The sequence below is a fragment of the Erinaceus europaeus genome, chromosome 8 (assembly GCF_950295315.1).
Source record: "Erinaceus europaeus chromosome 8, mEriEur2.1, whole genome shotgun sequence".
NCBI lineage: Eukaryota > Metazoa > Chordata > Mammalia > Eulipotyphla > Erinaceidae > Erinaceus > Erinaceus europaeus.
Window position 1 is genome coordinate 13579995 of NC_080169.1, and position 27163 is coordinate 13607157.

Below are 27163 nucleotides of genomic sequence, written 5' to 3' on the forward strand. Positions count from 1 at the left end.
TCAGTCATTTTTTTCCCTCTCATATTAATTAAATAGTGATTTTTATGACTACAAATTGATAGGAATGTGCATAAACACCATTCCCACCACCAAAAGACTGTGTCCCATCGCCCCCATCCCCCTACCCCCTGCCCCGTGAAGCTGAACATCCATCTTCACCCTCAACCCAGGGTTTTTACTTTGGTGCCCTACTCCAGATTCAGTCAAATCCTGCTTTGAGTTTCCCTTTCTGTTATTCTTTCTCAGATTCTGTTTATAAGTGGGATCATCCCACACTCATCTTTATCTTTCTGACTTAGCTCACTTAACATAATTCCTTCTAGCTCTGTCCAAGATGGGTCAGAGAAGGTGGGTTCATTGTTCTTAATAGCTGCATAGTATTCCATTGCCTATATATACCACAGCTTTCTCAGCCACTCATCTGTTGTTGGGCACCTGGATTGCTTCCAGGTTTTAGCTATTATGAATTGTGCTGCTATGAACATAGGTGTACACATTTCTTTTTGGATGGGTATTATGGAGTCCTTGGGGTATATTCCTAGGAGAGGGATTACTGGGTCATATGGAAGGTCCATGTCTAGCCTTGTGAGAGTTCTCCACAGAGGCTGTACCAATTTACATTCCCACTAGCAGTGCAGAAGGGTTCCTCTGTCCCCACAGCCTCTCCAGCATTTGTTGCTGCTGTCCTTTTTGATGTATGTCATTCTCACAGGGGTAACATGGTATCTCAATGTTGTCTTTATTTGCATTTCTCTGACAATCAGCGACCTGGAGCAAATTTTCATGTGTTTGTTAGCCTTTTGAATCTCTTCTGTAGTGAATGTTCTGTTCATATCCTCTGCCCATTTTTGGATGGGGTCATTTGCTTTTTTGTTGCCTAAGTTTGCTGTGCTTTTTGTATATTTCGGTTATTAGTCTCTTGTCTGATGTATGGCATGAGAAGATCTTCTCCCATTCTGTGAGAGGTCTCTTTGTTTGTGTGATAGTTTCTTTGGCTGTGCAGAAGCTTTTCAATTTGATGTAGTCCCATTGAACCTGGACTTTGCACATGGAAAAGCAGTCTACTAAGTAAACTATTTGCTGCCCCAAGGGTGCTAGTTTCAGTGATGACTTTAGCCCTTGATCTGTATTTGAAATAGAATGCTTCTTAGTGTCAAATGTTTTTCTTCTCATCTCTAAATATTTATATATTTGTCTTTCTTTTGATAGGAGAGGGAGAAATTGAGAGGGAAGAAAGAGATAGAGAGACAAACACCTGCAGTACTGCTTTAACGCTTGTGAAGCTTCCCCTCTGCAGATGGGGATTAGGGACTTGAACCTGGGTCTTTGTGCCTGACAACATGAATGCTCAGCCATTGATTGTGCCAGTGCTTGACTCCTATTTCTCCAAATATTAAACTGTTTCAAATCAAATGATCTTCCGGTGAATTCAGTGAACTCACATTTACCTTTTCCATTTTCATACCGAGGCTAGTTTTCTCTCCCGATAATAAGAATTGGCAGTTTTAACTTACTGTGTGAATATGCAGTGTAAAGTGTTTGTTTTTATTTTTGTTTTTGCCACCTGGGCTTTTGCTGGGACTTTGAATCTTCATGATTCTACTACACTCAGCAGACTCTCCATTTTTTTTTTTTTTTCTTCAATAGAGGGTGATGGACAGAGGAATAAAGATACAGAGGAGAGGTATCACAGTGCTTGTCCACCACTCAAGCATTCCCTTTGCATGGTGCTCCCATGTGGTAGCTAGTACTCACACTTGAGGCTTTGCTTATGGGAAAGCATGCTATCTCCAGATGGGTTATTTCAATTCTTCCAGTGCTTCTTTTTTTTCTTCCTCCTCCAGCAGCTTCAACATGATTTACCCTTTAAAATATAGCCACAGTCAATCTTAGGGCATTTTCATCACTACAGCAGTGCAACCTTATTTTAGATGCAGTGTAGGGGAAATACATTGCTATTTGGTGAAATCCTGTATCACTCACTCCTGGAGGGGAGCAGAATAGGCCATCCCAGAATATATCACCTTGGCATGTCAATTGTTTTGAGCCGAAGGCAGTCAAGACCCAATGGATTCAAGAAAAATGTTTACTTGTCTCTCAAAAGAATTTATAGAGAAAGGGGGGCTCTGGCCCAGAAAGAGCTATTTCCAGAGATAAGTTTTTATCTGAATGACATGTCTGTATGGCATGCAAACATTAAATCCCCAAACATCTGCTTTTTTTGTTGCCCTTTGAATTACCCTTCTTCCTGTTTTAAAGCCCTAGGTCCCATCTCATTTCTTAACTCAGATGTCATGTAAGTTTCAGTTGCTGGAATTTCCCTGAGTACCATCCCAGTTAAGTTTGATTTTCTCCTGTTAATCTGTTAATCTCTGTCCTATCTTTTTTTTTAAAGATAGGACAGAGATAAATTGAGAGAGGACAGGGAAATAGGGAGAGGGTGAGAAAGACACTTGCAGACTTGCTTCACTGCTCCTGAAGCAGACCCCCTGCAGGTAGGGAGCCGGGGCTCGAACTCAGGCCCTTGCACTTGGTAATATGTTTGCTTAACCAGGTGTGCCATAGCCCAGCTCCCCTGTTAATCTGTTTTATGTCAACTGAATTTTTAGACTTATCAAATTGTTAGGCCCCAAAAGGATGTGGGGTAAATGTTCCCATCCTTAGACCCTCCAGTGGTGATTATTGCTAGTTAAACCTAACAAAATTGTGCTTTAGTAAACTTTTCTGGTGTTTACATTGTAAGTAGACTTACAATTACAAAATGTTAAAAAAGCATGTAATTGGTTTCATTTTTTTCTTTTTTAAGAGGACAGCATTTAAATTAAAAAAATTATTTATTCCCTTTTGTTGCCCTTGTTTTATTGTTATTGTTGTCATTGCCGTTGGACAGGACAGAGAGAAATGGAGAGAGGAGGGAAAGACAGAGGGGGAGAGAAAGATAGACACCTGCAGACCTGCTTCACTGTTTGTGAAGAGACTCCCCTGCAGGTGGGGAGCCGGGGGCTCGAATCAGGATCATTACATCGCTCAACCAGATGCGCCACCACCAGGCCCCTGGTTTTGTTTTTTCTGAGAAATGAAATAAAAGTCCTAGTGCTGAAATGCTTGTAAGTCTAGATAGACACATTGCTTCCTTTCTTTTTTTTTCTTTCTCTTTTTCTTTACCAGAGCACTGCTCAGCTCTGGCTCATGGTGGTGCAGGGGATTGAACCTGGAACTTTGAAGCCTCAAGTATGAGAGTCCTTGTGCTTTGCGCCACCTGCACTTAACCAGCTGTGCTTTCGCCCTACTACCCAGCGTTTAAAATTTTTAAAAATTATCTTTATTTATTTACTGAGTAGAAACAGCCAGAAGTCAAGAGGGGGAGGAGGTGATAGAGAGGGAGAGAGAGAGAGAGAGACACCTGCAGCACTGCTTCACCACTCACAAAGTTTTTCCCCTGCAGGTAGGGATAGGGGTGGCTCAAACTCGGGTCCTTGTGCATTGTAACATGTGCGCTCAACCAGGTGCGCCACCACCAGGTCCCTGGTTTCATTTTTTTCTAAGAAATGAAATAAAAGTCCTAGTGCTAAAATGCTTGTAATTCTAGATAGACGCATTGCTTCCTTTCTTTCTTTCTTTCTCTTTTTCTTTTCCTTTTCCTTTTTCTTTACCAGAGCACTGCTCAGCTCTGGCTGATGGTGGTGCAGGGGATTGAACCTGGAACTTTGAAGCCTCAGGTATGAGAGTCTCTTTGTATAACCATTATGCTATCTATCCCTGCCTGCCATTGCTTCCTTATATTTTATTTTGTTTGTTCCTTATTACCCATTTGACTAGTTAGGACATGGTGCAGTTAATCCTTGTCTGTGATGACAGACTTTTGATAACAGTACTAACAGTAGTGTTTGGTTAACAAGAGATCTTATTTTTTTTGACATTTAAAAAAATTTGTGATTAATAGTGGGCTACAAGATTGTAAGATTACAGGGTATAGTTATTATTATTATTATTTTTACTTTTTATTTATTTACTATTGGACAGGCAAGAGAAATCAAGAGGGGAGGGGGAGAAAGAGAGGAGGCAGGAGGGACACCTGCAGCCCTGCTTCACCACTTGCGAAGCTTTCCCCCTCCAGGTGGGGACTGGAGGCTTGAACCTGGGTCCTTGTGCACTGTAACATGTGAACTCAACCAGGTGCACCACCACCCCACCCCCCTACCGGGTATAGTTCTATACCGCACTCTCCACCAAAGTTCTGTGTGTCCACGCTCCCAAAGATAACTACCATAGTTCTCACAAAGTCTTAGAAACTGCTTCTCTCTTCCCTTTCTCATCTCCTTTTCCTCCCCCCCCCCCCCATCGTTCATTGCAATTGTAGAGAAGTGGAATTACTATTTGTATGTTTATCTCCTGACAACCGTACTCATTTATTAGATATGATGAGGTTTTTATTAATGAGGTTCTTAAGATTTTGCTTTTGTCATCCTAGTTTGGATACTTTTTACTTAATTTTCTTGCCGAATTGTCATGGCCATAATTTCTAGTATTGTGCTGAGTAAAAATGGTGAGAGAGGATATTCATGTCTTCCTCATGATCTTAAAGGGAAAGCATTTAGTCTTACTACTAAGTATGATCAGCCAGAGATGAATAGTACTCTGGTAAAAACATAAAGTAAAATAACAGAAACACTAGAGCATCAGAGTTTCCCCTGGTTCCGTGGGACTCAGGTGGTGCCATGGCTCAAATTGCAGCTGCTGTCATGGGAGGACACACATCCTACTCAGAGAGCTCTCTCTCCAGCCTCATATATATTTTTATCTATATCTATTGGGGGTTAATGCTTTACAGTCCAATCATGGACATATGCATATAACTTCATGATTTAATAGGCCCCCCCGAGTTTACTTCCTGTCCTGCCTCCCCAGAGTCCTTTGTTTTGGTGCAATACACCATGTCCAGTCCATGTTTCACTTTGTGCCTCCGATTTATATTTTATACGTTTAGAGTGTGAGAAAGAGACACAAAGGCACTGCTCCTCCATCCTTGGAGTTCTAATTGCTTTGCCTTTGTTATATTCATGTGTTGTGCCAGGGGTTGGATACAGAATATCTCAGATATGCCAGGTGAACCTTCTACCTACCGAACCACCCACTGAGCCACCTTCTCAGCGCCCAGGGGGAATATTTTGATTCAGTCTTTTTATTTGTTACAGGCCTATTTGGATTTTCTATTTCCTCCTGAATAGTTGAATTTGGTAGTTTTTGGAATTTGCCCATTTCTTCTATGTAACGTGATTTATTGAAATATAGTTGTCTATAGTTGTCCCTTTGATCTTCTTGTCTTAAAAAGAATTTCTCCCCACCTGCAGGGGAGTCGCTTCACAGGCGGTGAAGCAGGTCTGCAGGTGTCTATCTTTCTCTCCTCCTCTCTGTCTTCCCCTCCTCTCTCCATTTCTCTCTGTCCTATCCAACAACGACGACAACAACAATAATAACTATAACAATAAAACAACAAGGGCAACAAAAGGGAATAAATAAATAAAATAAAACATTAAAAAATTAAAAAAAAAAAGAATTTCTGTAAGGCTGTATTTATCTGTTTACTTACTTATTTATTTATACCAGAGCACTGCTCAGCACTGGCTTATGTTGGTGCTGGTGATTGAGCCTGAGACTTTGGTGCCTCAAGCATGATGATCTTTTTGTGCAACCATTATGGTATCTCCTTAGCTCTAGTAATATCTGTTCTTTCAAAAATGGATTTTAGTGATTTGGGTAGACTTTTTTTTTTTTTTTAATCTACTCTTCTGACCTTGTTGAGTTTTCTGTCTCTCTCTGTCTTTTACTACTTTTTAAACTTACTTTTGCTCTTATCTTCATTGTCTTTCTTGCTTCTGCTTGACTTGCATTTAGTTTACTATTCTTTTTATAGTTTCTCAGGTTGTTGACTTGAAATCTTTCTTATTTTTAAACTTACTTAGAGCTATACACTTCCTTTTTTTATGTTGTGGCTTGAACATAACTGTACAGTTCACTTCAAAGTTTTACTACTAAATGTGTTCTTCCAAGTGGCACTTGATGCATTTATAATTACTTTCTTTGTTTCAAATTGTTTTATTAGGGAAATAATGATCTGCAGGACCACTGTTGTCACATGGATGCAGAAAGGTAGTGGATAAATTACTGGATTCTCAAGCATAAGGTCCCCAGTTTGATCTCTGGCATCATGTGTGTGTGCCCGAGTGGTGCTCTGGTTCTCTTTGTTTCCCCTCTCCCTCTCCCTCTCCCACCACCTCACTAATAAATGAATAAACCTTTAAAATATATGTATTTTCTTCTAAGCACTGCTTCTGCAACATCCATGTCTTCATTTTCATTCAGCACATAGTGTTTTCTAAATTTTCTTATAATTTCTTCTCTGATACATTGTTTTTTTTTAGGTATATGCTATTTAACATGCAAGTATTAACTTCCCACACTTCCTTTGGCTGTTGATTTCTGAAATAGTTCTGTTCTGGTGAGAGAGCAGACATTATATGATTTCACTTTGCTTAGATTTATCAAGATATATTTTCTGACCTGGCATATTATCTGTTCTGAAAAATGTTCCGTGTAAGCTTTGAGAAAAATATATTCTGCTCATCTAGATGAGATGCTTTAGAGCTTTTTGTTAGATCTATTTGTTGTTGAAGTCTCCTGTTCTTATTTATTTTTGATGTGAGATTTTTATCATGCTTCCTCCACCTTCTTTCAGCTAGCTTCAAAAACCACCACTCCTTCACTATTTCTTCCTGGGCTGATTTCTCTTTCATCCTTGTGATGATTTGTCTCCAGGATTTTTTTTTTCTTGAGATAAAAAATTAGATCCTCATACCAGACTTGGTACTTTAGTAAGGACCTGATGTCACTGCTACTATGGAGGTTTTTTTTAAAAGTTACTTTTTAAGATTTATTACAACGGACACTGATGTGCTTCTCTATTCTCAGGGCCCAGCCTAGCGCCCTGCACATGACTTTCTCTGTCTCTCTCTCTGCATGTGTGAACAGTGTCTTTGATAAGGAATGACTTAGTCTCAGGAGTCGGCACAGTGGGTTAAGCGCAGGTGGCACAAATCGCAAGGACCCCTGTAAGGATCCCGGTTCGAGCCCCCAGCTCCCCACTTGCAGGGGAATTGCTTCACAAGCGGTGAAGTAGGTCTGCAGGTGTCTGTGTTTCTCTCCCCCTCTCTGTTTTCCCCTCCTCTCTCCATTTCTTTCTGTCCTATCCAACAACGACAACATCAATAACAACATCAATAACAACAACAATAACAACGACAATAATAAAACAACCAGGGCAACAAAAGGGAATAATAATAAAAAAGAATGACTTATTCTGCTCCTTCCTGTGATCTTAGTTTATAGTTATTTTCTCTCCTCTCACTTCATTTCCTAGTTATACATGTGTTAGTATTCTTGTATGTACTAAAACAGTCTGTTTTTAATGTACTTGTTTTATGATAAGTTTTTTTTAGCACTAGTTTCGTTTCAACTTTGGATTTTGAAATGACACTTAGAAAAATGTCAGGTTTCAAGAACCTGACTTTTCTTTTGTCTTTATGTACAGTATAAATATACAAAGTGTTGTGTTGAGAAGTTACTCCAATCAGCTCTTCTCTTTATCTGTGTAGTTATGCTATATGCAATTTATTGAAAGTATAATGCTTATTGTTTTTATTTATATGCATCTATAGCATTCCATTGTCTTTGCCAGTTGGTATTTTGTTATAGAAAACATGAGAATGTTCACAAAAGTCAAAATGAGATGAAAAGGTATACTCTGAGAATCATCACTTCCTGTTGCTTTGACCTCATTGTCACCTGCTCTTGGAGGAATCTCATGCGCTCTCATCTCTAATGGTGGTTTTTGATGCTTACGGAAAAAATAATAATGAACAGATGTTCTCATTTTTCTTTCTTGTGCTAAAGGCTAATGCACCTATACTGTTTTGTACTGTTTTGCTCTAACTACCAGCGTCTGGTGAAAATCTCCCCTTGTGTCTTCTGGAGCTCTTCCTCATTCATCACCACAGCTGCATGGCACACACTGTGCCGGAACCACATTTCATGGAGCCAGTTGGTTGTTTCTAATAATTTGTAATCACACATGCTATGTTTGCACTGTGGGAGTTTTGTTTACAGTCTAAGTTCCTTGAAGTGGAATTATTGTGCCACAAGGTAAACTTCCATACATCACTGCTAGATTTTGACAGATTTGTCCTTTGCGCAAAGGCTGTGCTCGTTTGTACTCACAGGGCAGCACACAAGTGTTGTGCCTTGCCTCAAACTCATCAACTTCGCCTCTTGTCAGACTTTTACCCTTGTTGTCAACTACACAGGTGAGAAGTGGGATCACTTATAAATAAGAGAAGCTGAATATCTTTTTTATAATTCCTAAAGCCATTTCCATGTTTTCCTTTTATGAATTTATATATATCTTTTCCTCACTTTTTTACAGTTGGATCTTTAGTTTTGTTTTTTTATTCCTGCTGATAACAGTCTTTTGTGAGATTTTATGCCTATATTTTATTTGAGACCAGCATTTATGTTTTTACTTTGTGGTAATTTCTTTTTCAGGCACAAGAGTCATTGTTGAGACTCAGTGATAACTACACTGCTCCCGGTGAGCATTTATTACTTATTTATTTATAGAGGGCAAGATAGAAAGAGATAGAGACAGAAAGAAGAGACACCTACAGCACTATTCTGTCACTTGTCAGTCTTCCCCCTGCAGGTGGGGAGGGAGTCTTGGACCCAGATTCTCGTTCTTGGTAATGTGCTTGCTCTACCTAATGCACAACCACCAGGCACCTTTGTGAGACATTTAAAACCTGTCAATTCATTTCTTTTCTTCTTTTCTTTTGCCACCAGTTGTTGATGGGCTTGGTGCCTGTACAACAAACCCACTGCTTCTGGTGGCCATTTTTCTCCCCCCCCCTTTTGAAACTTTATTTGATAAGGGTCACAGAAATTGAGAGGGGAGGAGGAGATGGAGAGGAAGAGAGACACCTGTAGCACTGCTTCACTTCTCTAGAAGCTTCCCCTCTGCAGGTGAGAACCGGGGGCTTGAACCTGGATCCTTGTGCATGGTAACATGTACAGTAACTAGTAGCATTATCGTTCCTCCCTTGTGATACATTTTTATGCAATCAGACTTATCAACTAAGAATAGCATTTTGGGGGTTGAGTGGTAGGTAGCACAGTGGGTTGGGCGCACATGTTGCGAAGCGCAAGGACCTGTGTAAGGATCCGGGTTCCAGCCCCCAACTCCCCACCTGCAGGGGAGTTGCTTCACAAGCAGTGAAGTAGGTCTGCAGGTGTCTATCTTTCTCTCCCCCTCTTTGTCTTCCTCACCTCTCTCCATTTCTCTCTGTCCTATCCAGTAATGACATCAATAACAACTATAATAGTAATAACCACAACAGTGATAAAACAACAAGGGCAACAAAAGGGAAAAAATGGCCTCCAGGAGCAGTGGATTTGTGGTGCAGGCACCAAGTCCCAGCAATAACCCTGGAGGCAAAAAAAAAAAAAAGAATAGAAAAGGATAGCATTTTATTTAAAACATAGAAACACCTTCTCCCTTGCTCATTTTTTTTTTTTTTTTGCTTATTGTAGCCAAGGCTTCACTACTCTATTCATTTATTTATTTGCTTGCTTGTTTGTTTTCAGATGAAAGAGGAAGAAAGAAACCATGGTACCAAAGTGTCCTTATAGGGTCTGGGCTCAAACATGAGCTGCAGGCATGCCAAAGTAGTTGTGAATTTGCTTTTTATTTAAATTATTTTATAGTTTTCATTTAGATCTTAGATCTGTTTTGATTGTGTGTGTGTGTCTGTGGTTCAGGTCTGCTTTTATCTTTTTCCAAATGGCTGTCCAGGGTGTCCTGGTACTATTTATTTGAAAACTCCATTTTGGACCGGGTAGTGGTGCACCCATATGAGTGCACATGCTACAATATGCAAGGACCCAGGTTCAACCCCCCTCCCCCATCCCCACTGTCCCCACCTGCAGGCGGAAAGCTTTGCAATTGGTGAAGCTGTGCTGCAGGTGTCTCTCTGTCTCTCCTCCTCTCTCTCTTAAAAATTTTTTTTATTAGTGATTTAGTAGTGATTGACAAGATGATGGGATAAAAGGGGTACAATTCCATGCAATTCCCACCACCAGAATTCCACACAGATGGGAAGTCTGGCTTCTGTAGTTGCTTCTCTACTAGACATGGACATTGACAGGTCCATCCATACATACACCCAGCCTGTTTCTGTCTTTCTTTAGTGAGGTGGGGCTCTGGGGAGAAGGGGTTCCAGGACTCACTGGTGAGGTTGTCTGCCCAGAGAAGTCAGGTTGGCATCATGGTAGCATCTGGAACTTGGTGGCTGAAAAGCATTAAGACGTAAAGCAGAACAAATTGTTTAGTAATTAGAAACCTAAAGGTAAGAATGTAGCAGATGATAAAGAAGCTAGGAAGTCTATTTTAGGCATATTCCAAAAGGCCCAGGACTTTACTAATATTTGCCTGAGCGTGATAGCTAACTTGCAGGTGGACTGAAAGCACTGTCTGGGAAGATGGTGTTAGAGTTGGAAATAGGACTAGAAAGCTAGGTCATGGCAGGGGCTAACTCCCAAATATGGGAAAAGTCTATAAATACCACTAACTGTTAACCCCACCGTCTGACCTTGGGCCCATGTCCATCCATACTTACCACACCACATCCCCTCTGCCTGAACTTGCATCCCATGGTCATAGCTAGGAACATTCTAGGCTGCACTTATTTCAGGACCAGTCTTCCTCAGATGGCAGAGTATGTTGACCCAGCTTCCCTTTGGGTTTTTAATTTTTTTTATTATCTTTATTTATTTATTGGATAGAGACAGCCAGAAATTGAGAGGGAAGGGGGAAATAGTGAGGGGGAGTGACAGAGAGATACCTGCAGCCCTGCTTCACCACTTGCAAAGCTTTCCCCCTGCAGGTGGGGACTGGGGGCTTGAACCTGGGTCCTTGTGCATTGTAACATGTGCGCTCAACGAGGTACGCCACCATCCGGCCCCCCCAGCCTCCCTTTGGAGAGTGAGGCATTGTTTTACATTGTTCTACCATTGTTCTACATTGAGGTCAAGGTCCTGTAGAAGCCCACAAGGGGGCTTATGATGTTGTTTCTGATGGAGATGACCAGTGATGGTGGAGAGAGGGATCTATTAGAGGTCTAGGACCATCTTATCTCTGTGGGAATCTCAAGATTCCCTGACTAGGGCCCTGGATGATGGGGTGGTCTGGTAGTGACTAAAACAGCCATCATAAAAAAGAGCTGGGTCTCTTACCCTTATCCAGCTTTTGTAGTCCTTACTTTATCGACAGCACTTATCAGCTCTGGCTTATGGTTGTGTGGGGGATTTAACCTGAGACTTTGGAGCTTCAGGCTGAGAGTCACTTTGCATAACCATTATGCTATCTACCCCTGCCCTCCTATTTCCTTACTCTTCTGTCAATTTCTCTCTTTCTATCTAAATAAATAAATAAATACACATTTAAAAGAAAGAGTCTCTCTTCTTGTCATTGATGTGCTGGAGAAATTGATAATATGATTACTTTGTTAAACATCCACTTACTGGCTAGACTATCTGCTATTCTCTGCAGAATGGGACAAGAAACCCACTTTGCAGGACTGTTATTTTTCTATGGGATAATGAATATAATGACCTTGCATGGTGCCAGCCTGTCAGTTCTTGCTGGAATCATTGCTGTGCTGGTATCTCCCTTGTGCAGACTCTAGCCACTGATCTTTTGACTTTATGATTTTGTCTTTCTCTTTCCTGCTTCACCTCTCTCTGCATCATTCCCTTTTAATTCTGTTTTGCGTTGTCAGTATTGCTCCTTGCTTAGAATAGAAACCCAGTAGCTACCATCTTGATGATTAAGTGTCTACTAGATTGATTCTTGAGAACCCTTGTGATGATAGTTTGTTTTCTTTTTTTTTACTTCTCTTTTTTTTTTAATTTAAGAAAGTATTAATTAACGAAACCATAGGGTAGGAGGGGTACAATTCCACACAATTCCCACCAACCAATCTCCATATTCCACCCCTTCCACTGATAGCTTTCCCATTCTCTATCCCTCTGGGAGCATGGACCCAGGGTCATTGTGGGTTGCAGAAGGTAGAAGGTCTGGCTTCTGTAATTGCTTCCCCGCTGAACATGGGCGTTGACTGGTCAGTCCATACTCCCAGTCTGCCTCTCTCTTTCCCTAGTAGAGTGGTTCTCTGGGGAAGCAGAGCTCGAGGACACATTGGTGGGATCTTCAGTCCAGGGAAGCCTGGCCGGCATCCTGATGACATCTGGAACCTGGTGACTGAAAAGAGAGTTAACATACGAAGCCAAACAAGTTGTTGAGCAATCATGGACCCAAAGCTTGGAATTGTGGAGAGGAAGTGTTAGGGGGATACTCACTGCAAACTCTAGTGTACTTCTGCTTTCAGGTATATATTTTGCAGTAGTTTATGGATACGTGTGAACATATGCTCTCTCTTACAGAAACTGGTGTATATCTAGGTTTTGGGACTTTGTTAGAAAGTGAACCACCTGAGATGGAATTAAGAGTATACTATGAAAGGAAAGGTGTCACCCGAGTAATGAAGCTGAAGGGTTGTCATTCCACACGTGTAGTCTCTAGACACAGTCTGAAGTGAAGCATGTTGAGGTGGCAGATGCAATATTATTTGATATGGATTGGGAGAGGCACATGGGAAAGTGGGCCCTATCCAATGGTTCCAGGACTGGGGGAAGTAGGGGCTCTATAGTGGAGATGTGAGGTTCCTGCTGTCTTAGGGTTCAAAAAGACAATCGATAGTTAATGTTATCATCACATTATTTGGTAATTGGGTTAACTTTGAAAAGTCCTTTTGTTAGGGTTTGCTGTACAGTACCCAGTATCTTGTATATAGCTGTGCTATTGGTTGCTTCTGATCTACTTGGTCTAGGCTTTTGAGAGAGTCTGCATATCAATTACACTGCATATATTGAGAAAAAATTCAGTTTGTGTTTTGAAAAACTTCGAGACATACAATTAATTTTCCCCCTCTCGTATTAATTAACTAGTGATGTATATGACTACATTTTACTAGGAGTGTACATAAACACCATTCCCACCACCAAAAGACTGTGACCCATCCCTCCCACCCACTCTCACTCCCTACTGTCCCAGGAAGCTGCATGTCTACCCCTCACCACAGGGTTTTTACTTTGGTGCCCTACTTACAATTTGATCAGGTCCTGTTTTTAGTTTCCCTTTCAGATCTTCTTACTCAGCTTCTGTTGATGAGTGGGATCATCCCATACTCATCTTTATCTTTCTGACTTAGTTCACTTAACATAATTCCTTCTAGCTCTGTCCAAGATGGGTCAGAGAAGGTGGGTTCATTGTTCTTGATAGCTGCATAGTATTCCATTGTGTATATATACCACAGCTTTCTCAGCCACTCATCTGTTGTTGGGCACCTGGGTTGCTTCCAGGTTTTAGCTATTATGAATTGTGCTGCTGTGAACATAGGAGTACACACCTCTTTTTGGTTGGGTGTTATGGAGTCCTTGGGGTATAAGCCCAGGAGAGGAATTACTGGATCATATGGAAGGTCCATGTCTTGCCTTCTGAGAGTTTTCCAGACTGCTCTCCACAGAGTCTGTACCAATTTACATTCCCATCAGCAATGTAAAAGGGTTCCTCTGTCCCCACAGCCTCTCCAGCATTTGTTGCTGCTGTCCTTTTTGATGTATGCCATTCTTACAGGAGTTAGGTGGTATCTTAGTGTTGTCTTAATTTGCATTTCTCTGACAATCAGTGACCTAGAGCAGTTTTTCATATGTTTGTTAGCCTTTTGGATCTTCTCTGTAGTGAATGTTTTGTTCATATCCTCTGCCCATTTTTGGATGGGGTCATTTGCTTTTTTGGTGCTAAGTTTGCTGAGCTCTTTATATATTTTGGTGATTAGTTTCTTGTCTGATGTATGGCATGTGAAGATCTTCTCCCATTCTGTGAGGCGTCTCTTTGTTTTGTTTGTTTAATAGTTTCTTTGGATGTGCAGAAGCTTTTCAATTTGATGTAGTCCCATTGGTTTGTTTCTGCTTTAGTCTTTCTTGCAATTGGGTTTGATTCATCAAAGATGACCTTGAGGTGTAGGTGGGAAACTGTTTTACCAATGTTTTCCTCTAAGTATTTGATTGTTTCTGGTCTTTGATCAATTTGGAGTTGATTTTTGTTCCTGGTGAGATAAAGTGGTTCAATTTCATTCTTCTGCATGTTACAACCCAGTTTTCCCAGCACCATTTATTGAAGAGAGCCTCCTTTTTCCATTTAATCCTTTGGGCCCCCTTATCAAAGATTAGATGTCCGTAGGTGTGGGGATTTATTTCTGGGATTTCAATTCTGTTCCACTGGTCTGTGTTCCTATTTTTGTTCAAGTACCATGCTGTTTTGATGATGATGGCTTTATAATAGAGTTTAAAGTCTGGGAGTGTGATGCCTCCATTTCTGTTTCTTTTCCTTAAGATGGTTTTGGTAATTCTAGGTGTTTTCATGTTCCAGATAAATGATTGTAGTGCTTGTTTTATTCTCTTAAAGAAGCTTGGTGGAACTTTGATGGGTATTGCATTAAATTTGTATATGGCTCTGGGGAGAATATTCATTTTGATGATATTTATTCTTCCAATCCATGAGCATGGGATATCTTTCCATTTCTTGGTATCAGTTTCTATTTCCTTGAGTAGCGACTTATAGTTTTCAGCATACAAGTCTTTCACTTCTTTGGTCAACTTTATTCCTAGGTATTTGATTGATTTTGCTGAAACAGTAAATGGGAGTGATTTCTGGATGTCTTCTTCTTCTGATTTAGTGTTTGCATAAAGAAATGCCACTGATTTTTGTACATTGATTTTGTAGCCTGATAATACCTTGCTATATTGCCTAATAACTTCCAGTAGTTTTCTGCTGGATTCTTTAGGTTTTTCTATGTATACTATCATATCATCTGCAAATAGTGAGAGCTTGACTTCTTCCCTTCCAATCTGTATTCCTTTGATTTCTTTCTCCCTGCCTGATTGCTATGGCAAGAACTTCCAATACTATTTTGAAGAGTAACGGTGACAGTGGACAGCCCTGTCTAGTCCCCGATCTGAGGGGGAATGCTTTCAGCTTCTGTCCATTGAGTATGATGTTGGCTGTAGGTTTGCTATATATAGACTCCATTATCTTGAGGAATTTACCATCTATTCCCATTTTTTGTAGAGTTTTGAGCATGAATGGGTGTTGGATTTTGTCAAAGGCTTTCTCTGCATCTATTGAAATAATCATGTGGTTTTTGGCTTTGCTTTTATTGGTGTGGTGAATGACATTGATTGACTTACAGATGTTGAACCAGCCTTGCATTCCTGGGATGAATCCCACTTGGTCGTGATGAACAATCTTTTTGATATGTTGCTGAATCCGGTTGGCCAAGATCTTGTTTAATATTTTGGCATCTATGTTCATCAGAGATATTGGTTTGAAGTTTTCCTTTTTTGTTCTGTCCCTATCAGCTTTTGGTATCAGGGTGATGTTGGCTTCATAGAAGGTGGAAGGGAGTATTCCTGTTTCTTCAATCTTATGGAAAAGCTTAAGAAGTATGGGTACTAACTGTTTCCTGAAAGTTTTGTAGAATTCGTTTGTGAAGCCATCTGGTCCAGGACTTTTGTTGTTGGGGAGGTTCTTAATAACGGTTTCAATTTCTTTGTCTGTGATTGGTGCATTTAGATTTTGTAGTTCTTCTTGGTTCAGTTTTGGAAGGGCATATGCTTCTAGGAATTGTTCCATTTCTTCCAGATTCTCTAGCTTGGTGGCGTATAGTTCTTTATAGAAGTTTCGCAGGGTTCTCTGGATTTCTGTGGTGTCAGTTGTGATATCTCCCGCATCGTTTACAATTCTATTAATTTGAGTCTTCTCTCTTTTTTGTTTGGTGAGTCTGGCTAGGGGTTTGTCAATTTTGTTTAATCTTTCAAAGAACCAACATTTGGCTTCATTGATCTTTTGTATAGTTCTTTTATTTTCGATGTTGTTTATTTCTGCTCTAACTTTAGTGATTTCTGTCCTTCTGGTTGCTTTAGGGTTCCTTTGTTCCTTTTCCTATAAGTCCTTGAGGTGTGCAGTAAGGTCGTTCATTTGAGCTTCTTCTTGGTGTTTAATATGTGATTGTATGACTATAAGTTTTCCTCTCAGTACTGCTTTAGCTGTGTCCCAAATATTTTGATAGGTTGTGTCTTCATTTTCATTTGTTTCCAGGAACATTTGAATTTCCTGCTTGAGTGAATCTCTGACCCAGTGGTTCTTAAGGAGTATGTTGTTTAGTTTCCAAATTCTATGACTTTTAATAATTGTCTGTCTGTTGTTAAATGTTAGTTTTACTCCACTGTGGTCTGAGAAGATACTAGGGATGATTTCAATGTTCTTGAATTTATTGATGCTGTCTTTGTGGCCTAACATGTGGAGGAGGCAACCATCACCAAACCGGCCCTGAAAGAGGTTCTGAAAGACCTCTTATAAACAAGAACATCACTACAATACTGGCAATATATCAGAGCAAACAAAAAAAATTTTTTTTTTGAACAATGGCACTACAATACATTAAATCCATAATATCAATAAATGTCAATGACTTTAACTCACCCATCAAAAGGCACAGAGTTGGGGGATGGATCAGAAAACACAATCCAACCATATGCTGCTTGCAAGAATCCCATCTGTCACAACAAGATAAACACAGACTTAAAGTGAAAGGGTGGAAAACTATCATACAGGCTAACGGACCACAAAAAAGGGCAGGAACAGCCATTCTCATCTCAGACACGATAGATTTAAAATTAAATAAAGTAATAAAAGATAGGCAAGGACATTACATAATGATTAGAGGATCAATCAGCCAAGAAGACTTAACAATCATTAACATCTATGCACCCAATGAGGGACCATCTAAATAAGTCAAGCACTTACTGAAAGAACTTCAAAAATACATCAATAGTAATACAATAATAGTGGGAGACTTCATTACCCCACTCTCACACTTAGACAGATCAACAAAGCAGAGAACCAATAAAGATACAAGAGAATTGAATGTAGAGATTGACAGACTAGACCTCTTGGACATTTTCAGAGTCCTTCACCCCAAAAAACTTGAATACACCTTCTTTCAAATCCATATAACACATACTCAAGGATAGTTTGTTTTCAAGGTCTTCCCCACACTTCTTCACTATGCCCTTTTTTCTTTCCTTTAGCCTAGGTGTCAGCCTGCTTGAGGCATTGATTTTTCTTGTTTGTAGAGTGTGAGTCTTGATGACTTCCTGGTTCTCAGTAATGTCACATGTGGGTTAACAAAGCTTTGTAGATGTCAAGAAGGATCACATCTATTATATAATAGTATTCTTTGAGCTTGCTATTCTTTCACTGAGTGAAATTCAATCTGTTGGATATGCTAAGTTCTCTTGTGAGCTGTACTTGTATTACCTTCCAACAGGTTACACTTTAAAAAAAAAATTTTTTTATTTATAAAAAGGAAACATTGACAAAACCATAGGATAAAAGGGGTACAACTTCACACAATTCCCACCGCCAGACCTCCATATCTCATCCCCTCCCCTGATAGCTTACTTATTCTTTAACCCTCTGGGAGTATGGACCCAAGATCATACTTTATTGTTGGTGGCTATCACTCCCTCATCCTCTACTCCACTATACTGGAGCTAAGTCAGTTCTTAAATAACCCTTGTAATCAGTAGTGCCCTGTCTTTAAGAGGCATGGGAAATATCAAACCTTTTCATTGGATGGAACTGCTCCAGTTCTTGGATTTGATTTTGTCCTACTTCATCTCCTACTTGGAGGAGATGAAGTACCACACGAAGAATGAAGTGTCCACCTCATTGTCTTTCTCCAAGGCAATGAGTAAACTCAACAATATAAATGAATAGTGTAATGAGATTGTACCTCAGGACTCCCTATCATTTATTTTTACCAGAGCACTGCTTAGCTCAGGCTTATGGTGGTGCTGGGGGTTGAACCTTGGACGTTAGAACCTCAGACACAAGTGTTTCTTTGCATGACCATTATTCTGTCTCCCTGGCCCCTCCCTATCACTTATTATTATTGTTTTACCGGAGCACTGTTCAGCTGGTGGTGCGGGGGATTAAACCTGGGACTTTTGAGCCTCAGACATGAGAGTCTCTTTGCATAACCATTATGCTACCTACTCCTGCCCCTTCCATTTATTAAATATAGTTATGGTTGATAGCAAACATTATTACACACACACCTGAAATATGACAGCATAGTGGTAATAGCATAGGCCTAAGTCAAATTCTGCTCTGAAGTAATCAGCTCTGTAATCTTTGAGAACTCGGTGGGATTCTTACTCTATCTAGAACTTGTCTCTTCATCTGGGCAAGTGGGGTACATACACTAGGAGCAGCTCTCTCATAGAGGTGCTGTGTGCTGAGTGAGACGAGTGTGGAAATATTTATCACAGCTCCTGTTTTTTTAGAATATTTATTTATTTATTCTCTTGTTGCCCTTGTTTTATTGTTGTCATTGTTGTTGGATAGGACAGAGAGAAATCGAGAGAGGAGGGGAAGACAGAGAGGGGGAGAGAAAGATAGACACCTGCAGACCTGCTTCACCGCCTGTGAAGCGACTCCCCTGCAGGTGGGGAGCCGGGGTCTCGAACTGGGATCCTTAAGCCAGTCCTTGCGCTTTGCGCCACGTGCGCTTAACCCGCTGTGCTACCGCCCGACTCCTCTGGGTTCTTATAAATGCCAAATAACATCGCTTTTGCTGTGCTGGTATCACAACCACTCTCTCTAAGCTGTCGTTGCTCCCAGGGAGGCCTTGTGGCTTGGAGGAGAAATTCTTCCTTCTCTAATTACTCATGCATTGTGTCACTAGGTTTTGTTGATTTGAATCATTCTTTAAGAAAGATAGCATGCCCTTTCCTATTATTATTTATAGTCCTAATTTCTTATCCCTTGCTGTGATTTTCACAAAATCTGCAGGAGACACAATCCTAAACCACCTGCCTCTTCACAGCTCTCTGTTGCTCTCACGTTCTTTCTTGCTTGATTCTAGGGAGATTTTGCATGTGAAATTTTATTTATTTCTGTTGCCTTAGAGCCTCTCAGTCTATCTACCCATTTATCACTTGTCCACTTTGTCCCTTATCAGCCCAGTCCTTTTTTTGTTTATTCCTTAAGGCAGCTTATAGAATAACAGACTAAAAAAATAGCAGGTGAGAAACTGGACCAAGATCAGACAGCAAGGGTGAGATAAGCTCACACAGTGTTGTGGTGAGTATGAGATGCATGTCTCTGACCCTGCAAGTTATTAAGATTGATAGCAGACATGCCTGAGCCCTCCAGCGGACCCGAGGGAGATGGGATTTGTGGAAGATGCTACCGTCCATGAGATAACAAAGTAGCTTAGGAGAAGCTCAGCTTTTCCTGCTACCAAGGCTAAGGGAACTATTTTTTGTGTTTAATGAATGCTTCACCCCCCCCCCCCAACACCACATTTCTTGTATAGTTAGTTATATCCTGTAAATGGAAATTTCTCCAGAAAAGCTCTTCCTCTTGTAAGTTTGATGGCTAAGGAATTAGGTGGTTTTGTTTATTGACAGACTCTGACCAGAATTAGAAAGAGCCAGTCACAGGAGAATACTGACAGTTATTTATAAATTACATATTTCTCAGTGTTGTACTATTTGAAAAATGCTTTCACATAGTTTATCTCTATTTGAGGGAATAGTGTACTCTGCTAGCATTAAGAGCTTAAAGCTGTGAGGTAATGAATGCAGACTCTGTTGCCTTCAAGACAACTAAGTTTTGTCGACATTATTTTAATGCAGTGCATTTCCTATTCTTTAATAAAAAGTTTCAACTGGAAAAAAAACTTATTCTGAGCTAATTAACATTTAATACACCACTTTGATGGTAAGACTTTTTTTGAGATAACTATAGGGAATATATTTCCTGTGTAGACTTGAAAAAGCAGTTTCATTATTTAAATTTCAGTAGGGAGTATTCTAAGTTTTATCTTGCTGGTTCCCCTCTTTTAAAATAACAAAGGAGCAGGACAGAAAAGCAAAAGATTATTTTTTTCTTCCTCTTGATTTGCAGGTGCTCTCACCACCAATGGCATAAATCCAGACACCAGTGCTGAAATTGGGCGTGCAAAGAACTGTCTTAGCCCTGAGGACATCATTGATAAATATAAGGAAGCCATTTCCTATTACAGCAAGGTGATTTTACTGCTTTGTCAATCTCCTATGTAATTAGGTTGTTTTAATCAGAAGTTTCTATTTTAGATTAGTGCTGCATGTCTCTTAATTATTTGTGTGCATCCAGAGCATAATGCTACCTGCCTAAGAATGCTTTTTTTTTTTTTAATTTCTTTATTGGGGAGTTAATGTTTTACATTCAACAGTAAATACAATAGTTTGTACATGTATAACATTTCCCATATAAGGAATGCTTTTTTCTGATTCAGAAGAATATATATTTAAGTTTGGAAAAGAGAATCAAGGCTTTCCTGGCCCCATTATTCAGAGACTCATTCTTACATTTTAATGATCTTTCTGGTCTTTTTTGTGAGTGTATGTTAGCCATATCTTAAAAAAAAATAACAACAACAAAAAAAACATGGTGAGTGTTCACTATTTATTTACTATATGGAGACCGTCATTTTTCTTTTGACATATTATGTGCTTTTCTGTGGTGTTAAATCTTCTGTGGCATGACTTTTAATTATCTGTATAGCATTTCATCTTGTGGATACACCATTTTTCTCACTTTGGACTTAATTAAAGTCAGAGAGAGAGAGAGAGGGAGAGAGAGAAAGAACAATAGAGAAAACAGATTGTGTAGAAGAGTGGTACTAGAAAAAAAATCCCCCATCTCTTCTATTTGCTGAGGGTAACATGGTGATTATCTTTCATGACTTTTATGCCTATGAAATATGCATGTTAATATATAACTATATGCGTGTCTATGTTTTACTTACAAAAATGTGATCATACTATATTGTTCTGCAGTTTGCTTGACTCTCTTGGGAATGTATCATAACCGTCCTCCACTTCAGACCTGCTTGATTCTTTTAGAGAGTGTGAAAAATCTTCTATAATGTATAGAGACCCACTTTTTCATCACCACATGCTGTGTCGTGAACTAGCCTCAGGGCCCGTACGGCATCTAGTATAAAGTGAAATGCCTGTTCAGGACTCACAGCTTACCCTCATTTACCTAATTATTCTCATGTTGCTGGATACTTAGGTTTTCTCACTTTCTAACTGCTAGAAATGCTCTACCAAACATCCTGTAAATAATCTTACATTCCAGTGTATTGCCTGAGTGAAGATGTCAGAGAAATTAAGACCCAGGGAGATAGCTCAGTGGTATTACATGGGACTTACATGGGAGAGATTCATGTTCGATTCTCAGCACCATCAATAGCCAGAGCCCAGCTGTGATCTGGTTAAAAAAGATTTCTGAAGTTCTAATTGCTGGCCTCGACATTTATATTTGCTGTAGGCTATTTTCAAGTTACTCTTCAAATTCCATCTTCAATAGGGAATGAAAAGTTGAAATTGTGAAGCCTTTCCCCTGCAGTCCTTGTGCATGCCAATATGTGTACTTAACCAGGAGTGCCATCACCGGGGCCCCTACTCATTCCTCACTTCCTGGCTCATCCCACCCAACACTATTCCTTCATGTTCCATTTAAAATGTGGCAGAAATTGGGATTTTAGAGTTTCTGTTCTAATATCCAGGTCTTTTATCCATTTTGATCAGATTTTTATGCATGGTTTTAAGTGGAGGCCTGCTTTCACTTTTCGACAAGTGGCCATCCAGTTTTCTCAGCAGCGTTTGCTGAAGAAACTTCTTTTCACCATTGAGTGGTATTGGCCTCTCTGCTGTATATTAGGTTTTTTTTTAAAGAATGTTAGTGGGTTACCATTAGTGTTGTGTCTAATTTACAATATATATATATATTTATTTATTTAAATGTACAATATCTATGATAGTCTTGGTTCAACAACATTGGTTGTATGGCTTTGTCCATTTTGCCTTCCCTTCCCTATGTCTCTGTTTTCTCTTCTTGTTGCTTGTGTTCCTGGTTCTATTCTACCACTGATCTCCTCATGTAGAGTTGGTATTCCTTCTTTTCATGTGGGACTCGTTTCAGTAACTTTTGCAAGTTAGGATTGGTGTCTATGCATCTGAGCAGGTTTTTGCTTCTCCCTTATACTTGAAGGAAAATTTGGTAAGATAGAGTATTCATGGTTGGTAGTTCTTATCTTTTAATTTTTGGGGTCTCAGAGTTGTTTTTTATTATTGGACAACTGACCAGATGTCATCACATACTTAAAAAATGACCATTCCATACTGCAATTTTAAAGTAAGGGTTCAGATTTGCTCAGTAAAGGAGCACTCTCATCTTTACAGGATTTTTCCCTATAGGATATGCTAATGTCTCCACATCCTCTTAGTCCAAGTCAATACAATGCTGTAGTGCTATTCATGTAGAACATCATTGCTTTAAACTTTATTTCTAGTTATTGAATATGTCTTTGTCTACACAGATCCAAAGATAGATGAATTGGGAGGGCAGAGGCTCCAACTTGCCTGAGGTCTTGTGTCCTAGTTGAGTTCTCAAATCTCATCTTTAGTTTCCGTCTTCATGCATGACTTCCCCATGAAGGTCACTCACTCCTCCAGATGGAAGTTCTCATTGGACCTACTCATCTTTCCCTGAGCTTTCCTACTGACCTGCTGCTGCTGAGATCGTCTCCCAGTCTGTGAGGGGTCTCTTTGTTTATGTGATATTTCTTTGGCTGTGCAGAAGCTTTTCAATTTGATGTAGTCCCATTGGTTTATTTTTGCTTTAGTCTTCCTTGCAATTGGATTTGTTTCATCAAAGATGTCCTTGAGGTGTAGGTGGGAAAGTGTTTTAGCAATGTTTTCCTCTAAGTATTTGATTGTTTCTGGTCTAACATCCAGGTCTTTGATCCATTTGGAGTTGATTTTTGTTTCTGGTGAGATAAAGTGGTTCAATTTCATTCTTCTGCATGTTTCAACCCAGTTTTCCCAGCATCATTTATTGAAGAGAGCCTCCTTCTTCCATTTAATACTTTGGGCCCCTTATCAAAGATGAGATGTCTATAGGTGTGGGGCCTGTTACTGCTAAGAAGTGACTGGATACAAAATTCTTATCATTATAGTTTACCTTTGCATTCCATATATAAAGTGCTAAGTCTGGATCTGAATGAAATGATAGACCTGAGTTCAAATCCTGCCTTTATCAATTCTTAGCTTTGTGATCTTGGGCAAGAAATTTCACTCTTTTTGTGTTTCAGTTTCTTTGTAAGTGCACCTGGTTGAGCATACATGTTAAAATGCCCCTGATCCCCACCTGCAGGGGAAGCCCAGCAAGTGGTGAAGCAGGCTGCAGGTGTCTCTCTGTCCCTCTCCCTTTCTGTCTTCCTAATTTCCCTCTCAGTTTCTCTCTGTCTCTATCCAGTTCGCAAATAAATATTGAAAAAAAATGTTTCAGCGTGCATGTCATGATAAGTGGAACCCAGTCGCAAAGTATCCATAGACACTGTGTTGAAATGTGGTAAAATATTGGCTATTGTAGTTGTATTATTTGAGTGAATGCAAACACAGCACCATGCCTAAATTCACTCAATCCCACTAGCCTCTTCTCCTCCCACAAGAGGTAGACTTTCTCAACACAAAATTTCTGCTTTGGGGGTGGGGCTATCAGTTCCTCATGCTGCATAATATGGATAGAAACATCTTTATCATTTGTTTTGGTCTGACCTTCCTCCTTTACACCCTACAGTATAAGAATGCCGGAGTGATTGAGTTAGAGGCATGTGTCAAAGCCGTGCGTGTCCTGGCCATTCAGAAGCGAAGCATGGAAGCATCAGAATTCCTCCAGAATGCAGTTTATATCAACCTTCGACAGGTACGTGTGAGTCCTCCTCCTCAAGCTCTTGGTGGGCCTGTTCTTTTTTTTTTTTTTTTTAATAATTCTTTTTCTTTCTTTTAAAAAATATTTTATTTATTTATTAATGAGAAAGATAGGAGAAGAAAGAGCCAAACATCACTCTGGTACATGTGCTGCTGGGGATTGAACTCAGGACCTCATGCTTGAGAGACCGATGCTTTATCCACTGTGCCACCTCCCAGACCATGGTGGGCCTATTCATGACCTATCAGAGTTTGCCATACCAGCCTTCAGAATGACATGATGAAATCTCTGGAGTTCTAACTGGGTATCCTTATGAACATGATTCTTTTTTCTTTTTCTTTTCTTCTTAAATTACTTCTTTATTTCTCTTTTATTGGTTAGAGACAGAGTTTGAGAAGGGAGGGGGAGCTGGAGAGGGGAAGGGTCAGAGAGACACCTGCAGCCCTACTTCACCACTCATGAAGATTTTTCTTTGCAAGTAGGGAGCAGGGGCTTGAACCTGGGTGCTTTTGCATTATACTGTGTGCACTTAGCCAGGTGGTATACCACCTGGCCACCTTTGTTTTTTACTTTTTCATGTTATGTTATCTTACTTTCAAGATTCGGAATTTGTTCTTCATTCAGACGTCTCTGTTTATTAGATTTTGATTGGAGAAACAACTTTGCTCTGTGATTGTGAACATACTTTGTGTCTTTGCTCTTTGCTTTTGTCCACTGAAGTGATGGCCCTTTGTGACCCTGTCTAGTTTGTCTGATTTCAAAGACATGTATACCTCCTCTTAACCCATAGGCTTCCCACAAATATGACTTACATCTGAATCTGTTTTAATTTTTTATATATTTATTTATTATTGAATAGGGACAGAGAGAAATTGAGAGGGGAAGGGGAGATAGAAAGGGAGAGAGACATACAGACACCTGCAGCCCTGTTTCACCACTTGTGAAGCTTTCCCCCTGCAGGTAGGGTGAATCTGTAGATTTTTAATTAAATAAAATCAACAGAATACTTATTACATAATAACCATGCACTTAATTATATAACTAGAACATAATAAACCAAAACCAGTGGAACAGCAGAACATGTTGTTAATGCAGAACTATAAATCTGATTTTCTAGAGAACTTTGAGACATTAGCTAATCTAACTGGGATCTTTATGATGAAGACAAGCATTTTGTTTTAGGACTCAAGAGTAGAATGAGTATATAGTCACTGTCCACATGTCTGTCCAGGGCATATGGTTTTGCTAGGAGCAGGGGGATAGGAAGGAGAAGCAGCAGAATCTTTCTTCACTGAGATGACCCATCAATGGCAAAGACAGACATTCAGCAGAGGGGTAAATGAGAAAAAGTGGAAGCATAGGGTGTCTAGGGCACTCATGCAAAAGGTTTAAGCTAGCAGGTGGAGGAAGGTGTGGGAATCTAGGGCTGTCTCAGTGACAGTGAGGCTCAGCTGGCACTTGGAGGGTGATGTGGAATAGAGGGGATCCGGGAAGAAACCCTTCTAGGAAGAACAGGGATGGGCCGGGTGGTGGTATACTCTGTTAAGTACACATAGTACGAAGCGCAAGGATCTGGGTTTGAGCCCCCACTCCCCACCTGCAGGGAGGTCACTTCATAAGCAGTGAAGCAGGTCTGCAAGTGTCTCTCTGTCTCTCTCCCTCTCCGTCTCCCCCATCCCTTTCAATTTCTCTCTGTCATATCAAATAAAATGGGAACAATGGCTTCTAGAAGCAGTGGGTTCATAATGCTGGCACTGATTCCCCCCCCCCCCCCCAACATAACCTGGAGGCAAAAAAAAAAAAAAAAAAGAAGAGCAGGGATGAGCTCTCATCCTGGAAGAAACCGGAGTGAGAAATGGGCTAGAGAACATTAGAGAGGGAATGGTGGGGAATGACAGGCTGAGTCAGAGCAGGTGGGCTTTCTCCCTAGGTATGGGTTGGCATTTATGCTGAGAATAATGAGTTATTATTATTACTATTATTTTTTTTTAACCAGAGCATTGTTCTGGCTTATAGTGGAACAGAGGATTAAACCTGGGACTTTGGAGCCTCAGGCATGAGAGTCTGTTTACATAACCATTGTGCTATCTACCCTCCGCCAGTATAGTGAGTTTTAAAGAAAGGTCTTATTTTATTTGGAGAGGGAGAAAGGGGGAGGAGAGGTACCACAGCACCACACCACTGCCCATGGAATTCCCGTGCTGTCCACGGTGCTCTGTGTGATGCTAGGAATGTGCACACGGCAAGATGTGCACATTACCAGATGATCTGTCTCCCGGCCCCTGAGAAAGACCTTAAAAAAAAAAAAAGCAAATCAGGGTAATGACACAATCCCTTTGTCTTGAATGAGGGCAAGTGATGTAGGGGTGCGATTGTGTAGTCCAGAGGCTTCCAGGAGAGCAGTATTGGCTTCCTCTTGAGTGATGAAACTGTCGCTGGGAAAATGCGAGCAGATTTGAGACAGATTTAGGTTGCAGTAGGCAGAGATGAAAGCCTGATTGTATGAGAGGGTGACACGCCCACGCCTCAGGTTTCTTCAGCTAGATGTGGAGGGTCATGCTGGGCTGTGGGAAGGGAAAGATGAAAACCTAGTTGTGAAGAGAATTTCATAGACACATGTGTATGTATGTGTGTATCTGAGGGGCTTAGGTGAAAGTGAGGATAGGAGTTGAGGCGAAAGGAGAGAGATTTACTCATCTGAACTCAGAACATAGAAAACAGTATGACTAAGACACTCATGCCTCTACCGTCCAGACTTAACACGTTAATATTTTGCCATATTGACTGCAGTCTTTGACTTTTCAAAAATAGAAATTAAATAAATAGCAACAAGATAGAGTTAATCAACACCTTCAAGTTGATATGGATTCTGCTTGCACATATTTTGATACCGCATGTGTTTATGCCCATAACTATAAAAGGAGAAACAGATGAGCATAATGGCTAAGCATGTGGGTGCAGAATATAGATGGCTGAGGGTGTGTGTTCTGGCCCTACCTCCGTGGGGAGGTCACTTAGCTCCGTGGTGTCTTGGTTACCTCTCCTAAGCGTTTTCTTTCTCCCTCCCTTTCTTTCTTTCTTTCTTTCTTTCTTTCTTTCTTTCTT

The 27163-nt window shown here is 40.3% G+C and overlaps 1 protein-coding gene across 5 annotated transcripts in view; it reads left to right on the forward strand.

Moving 5' to 3' along the window:
* Positions 1–27163, forward strand: part of TRAPPC9 (trafficking protein particle complex subunit 9) — a 633394-nt gene that overhangs the window by 49478 nt on the left and 556753 nt on the right. For all 5 annotated transcript variants that reach the window (XM_060195954.1, XM_060195953.1, XM_060195955.1 and 2 more), the window contains 2 exons: positions 20204–20325; positions 23927–24052. In XM_060195954.1, the coding sequence (XP_060051937.1) occupies positions 20204–20325; positions 23927–24052 (248 nt within the window). The remainder of the gene's footprint in view (positions 1–20203; positions 20326–23926; positions 24053–27163) is intronic.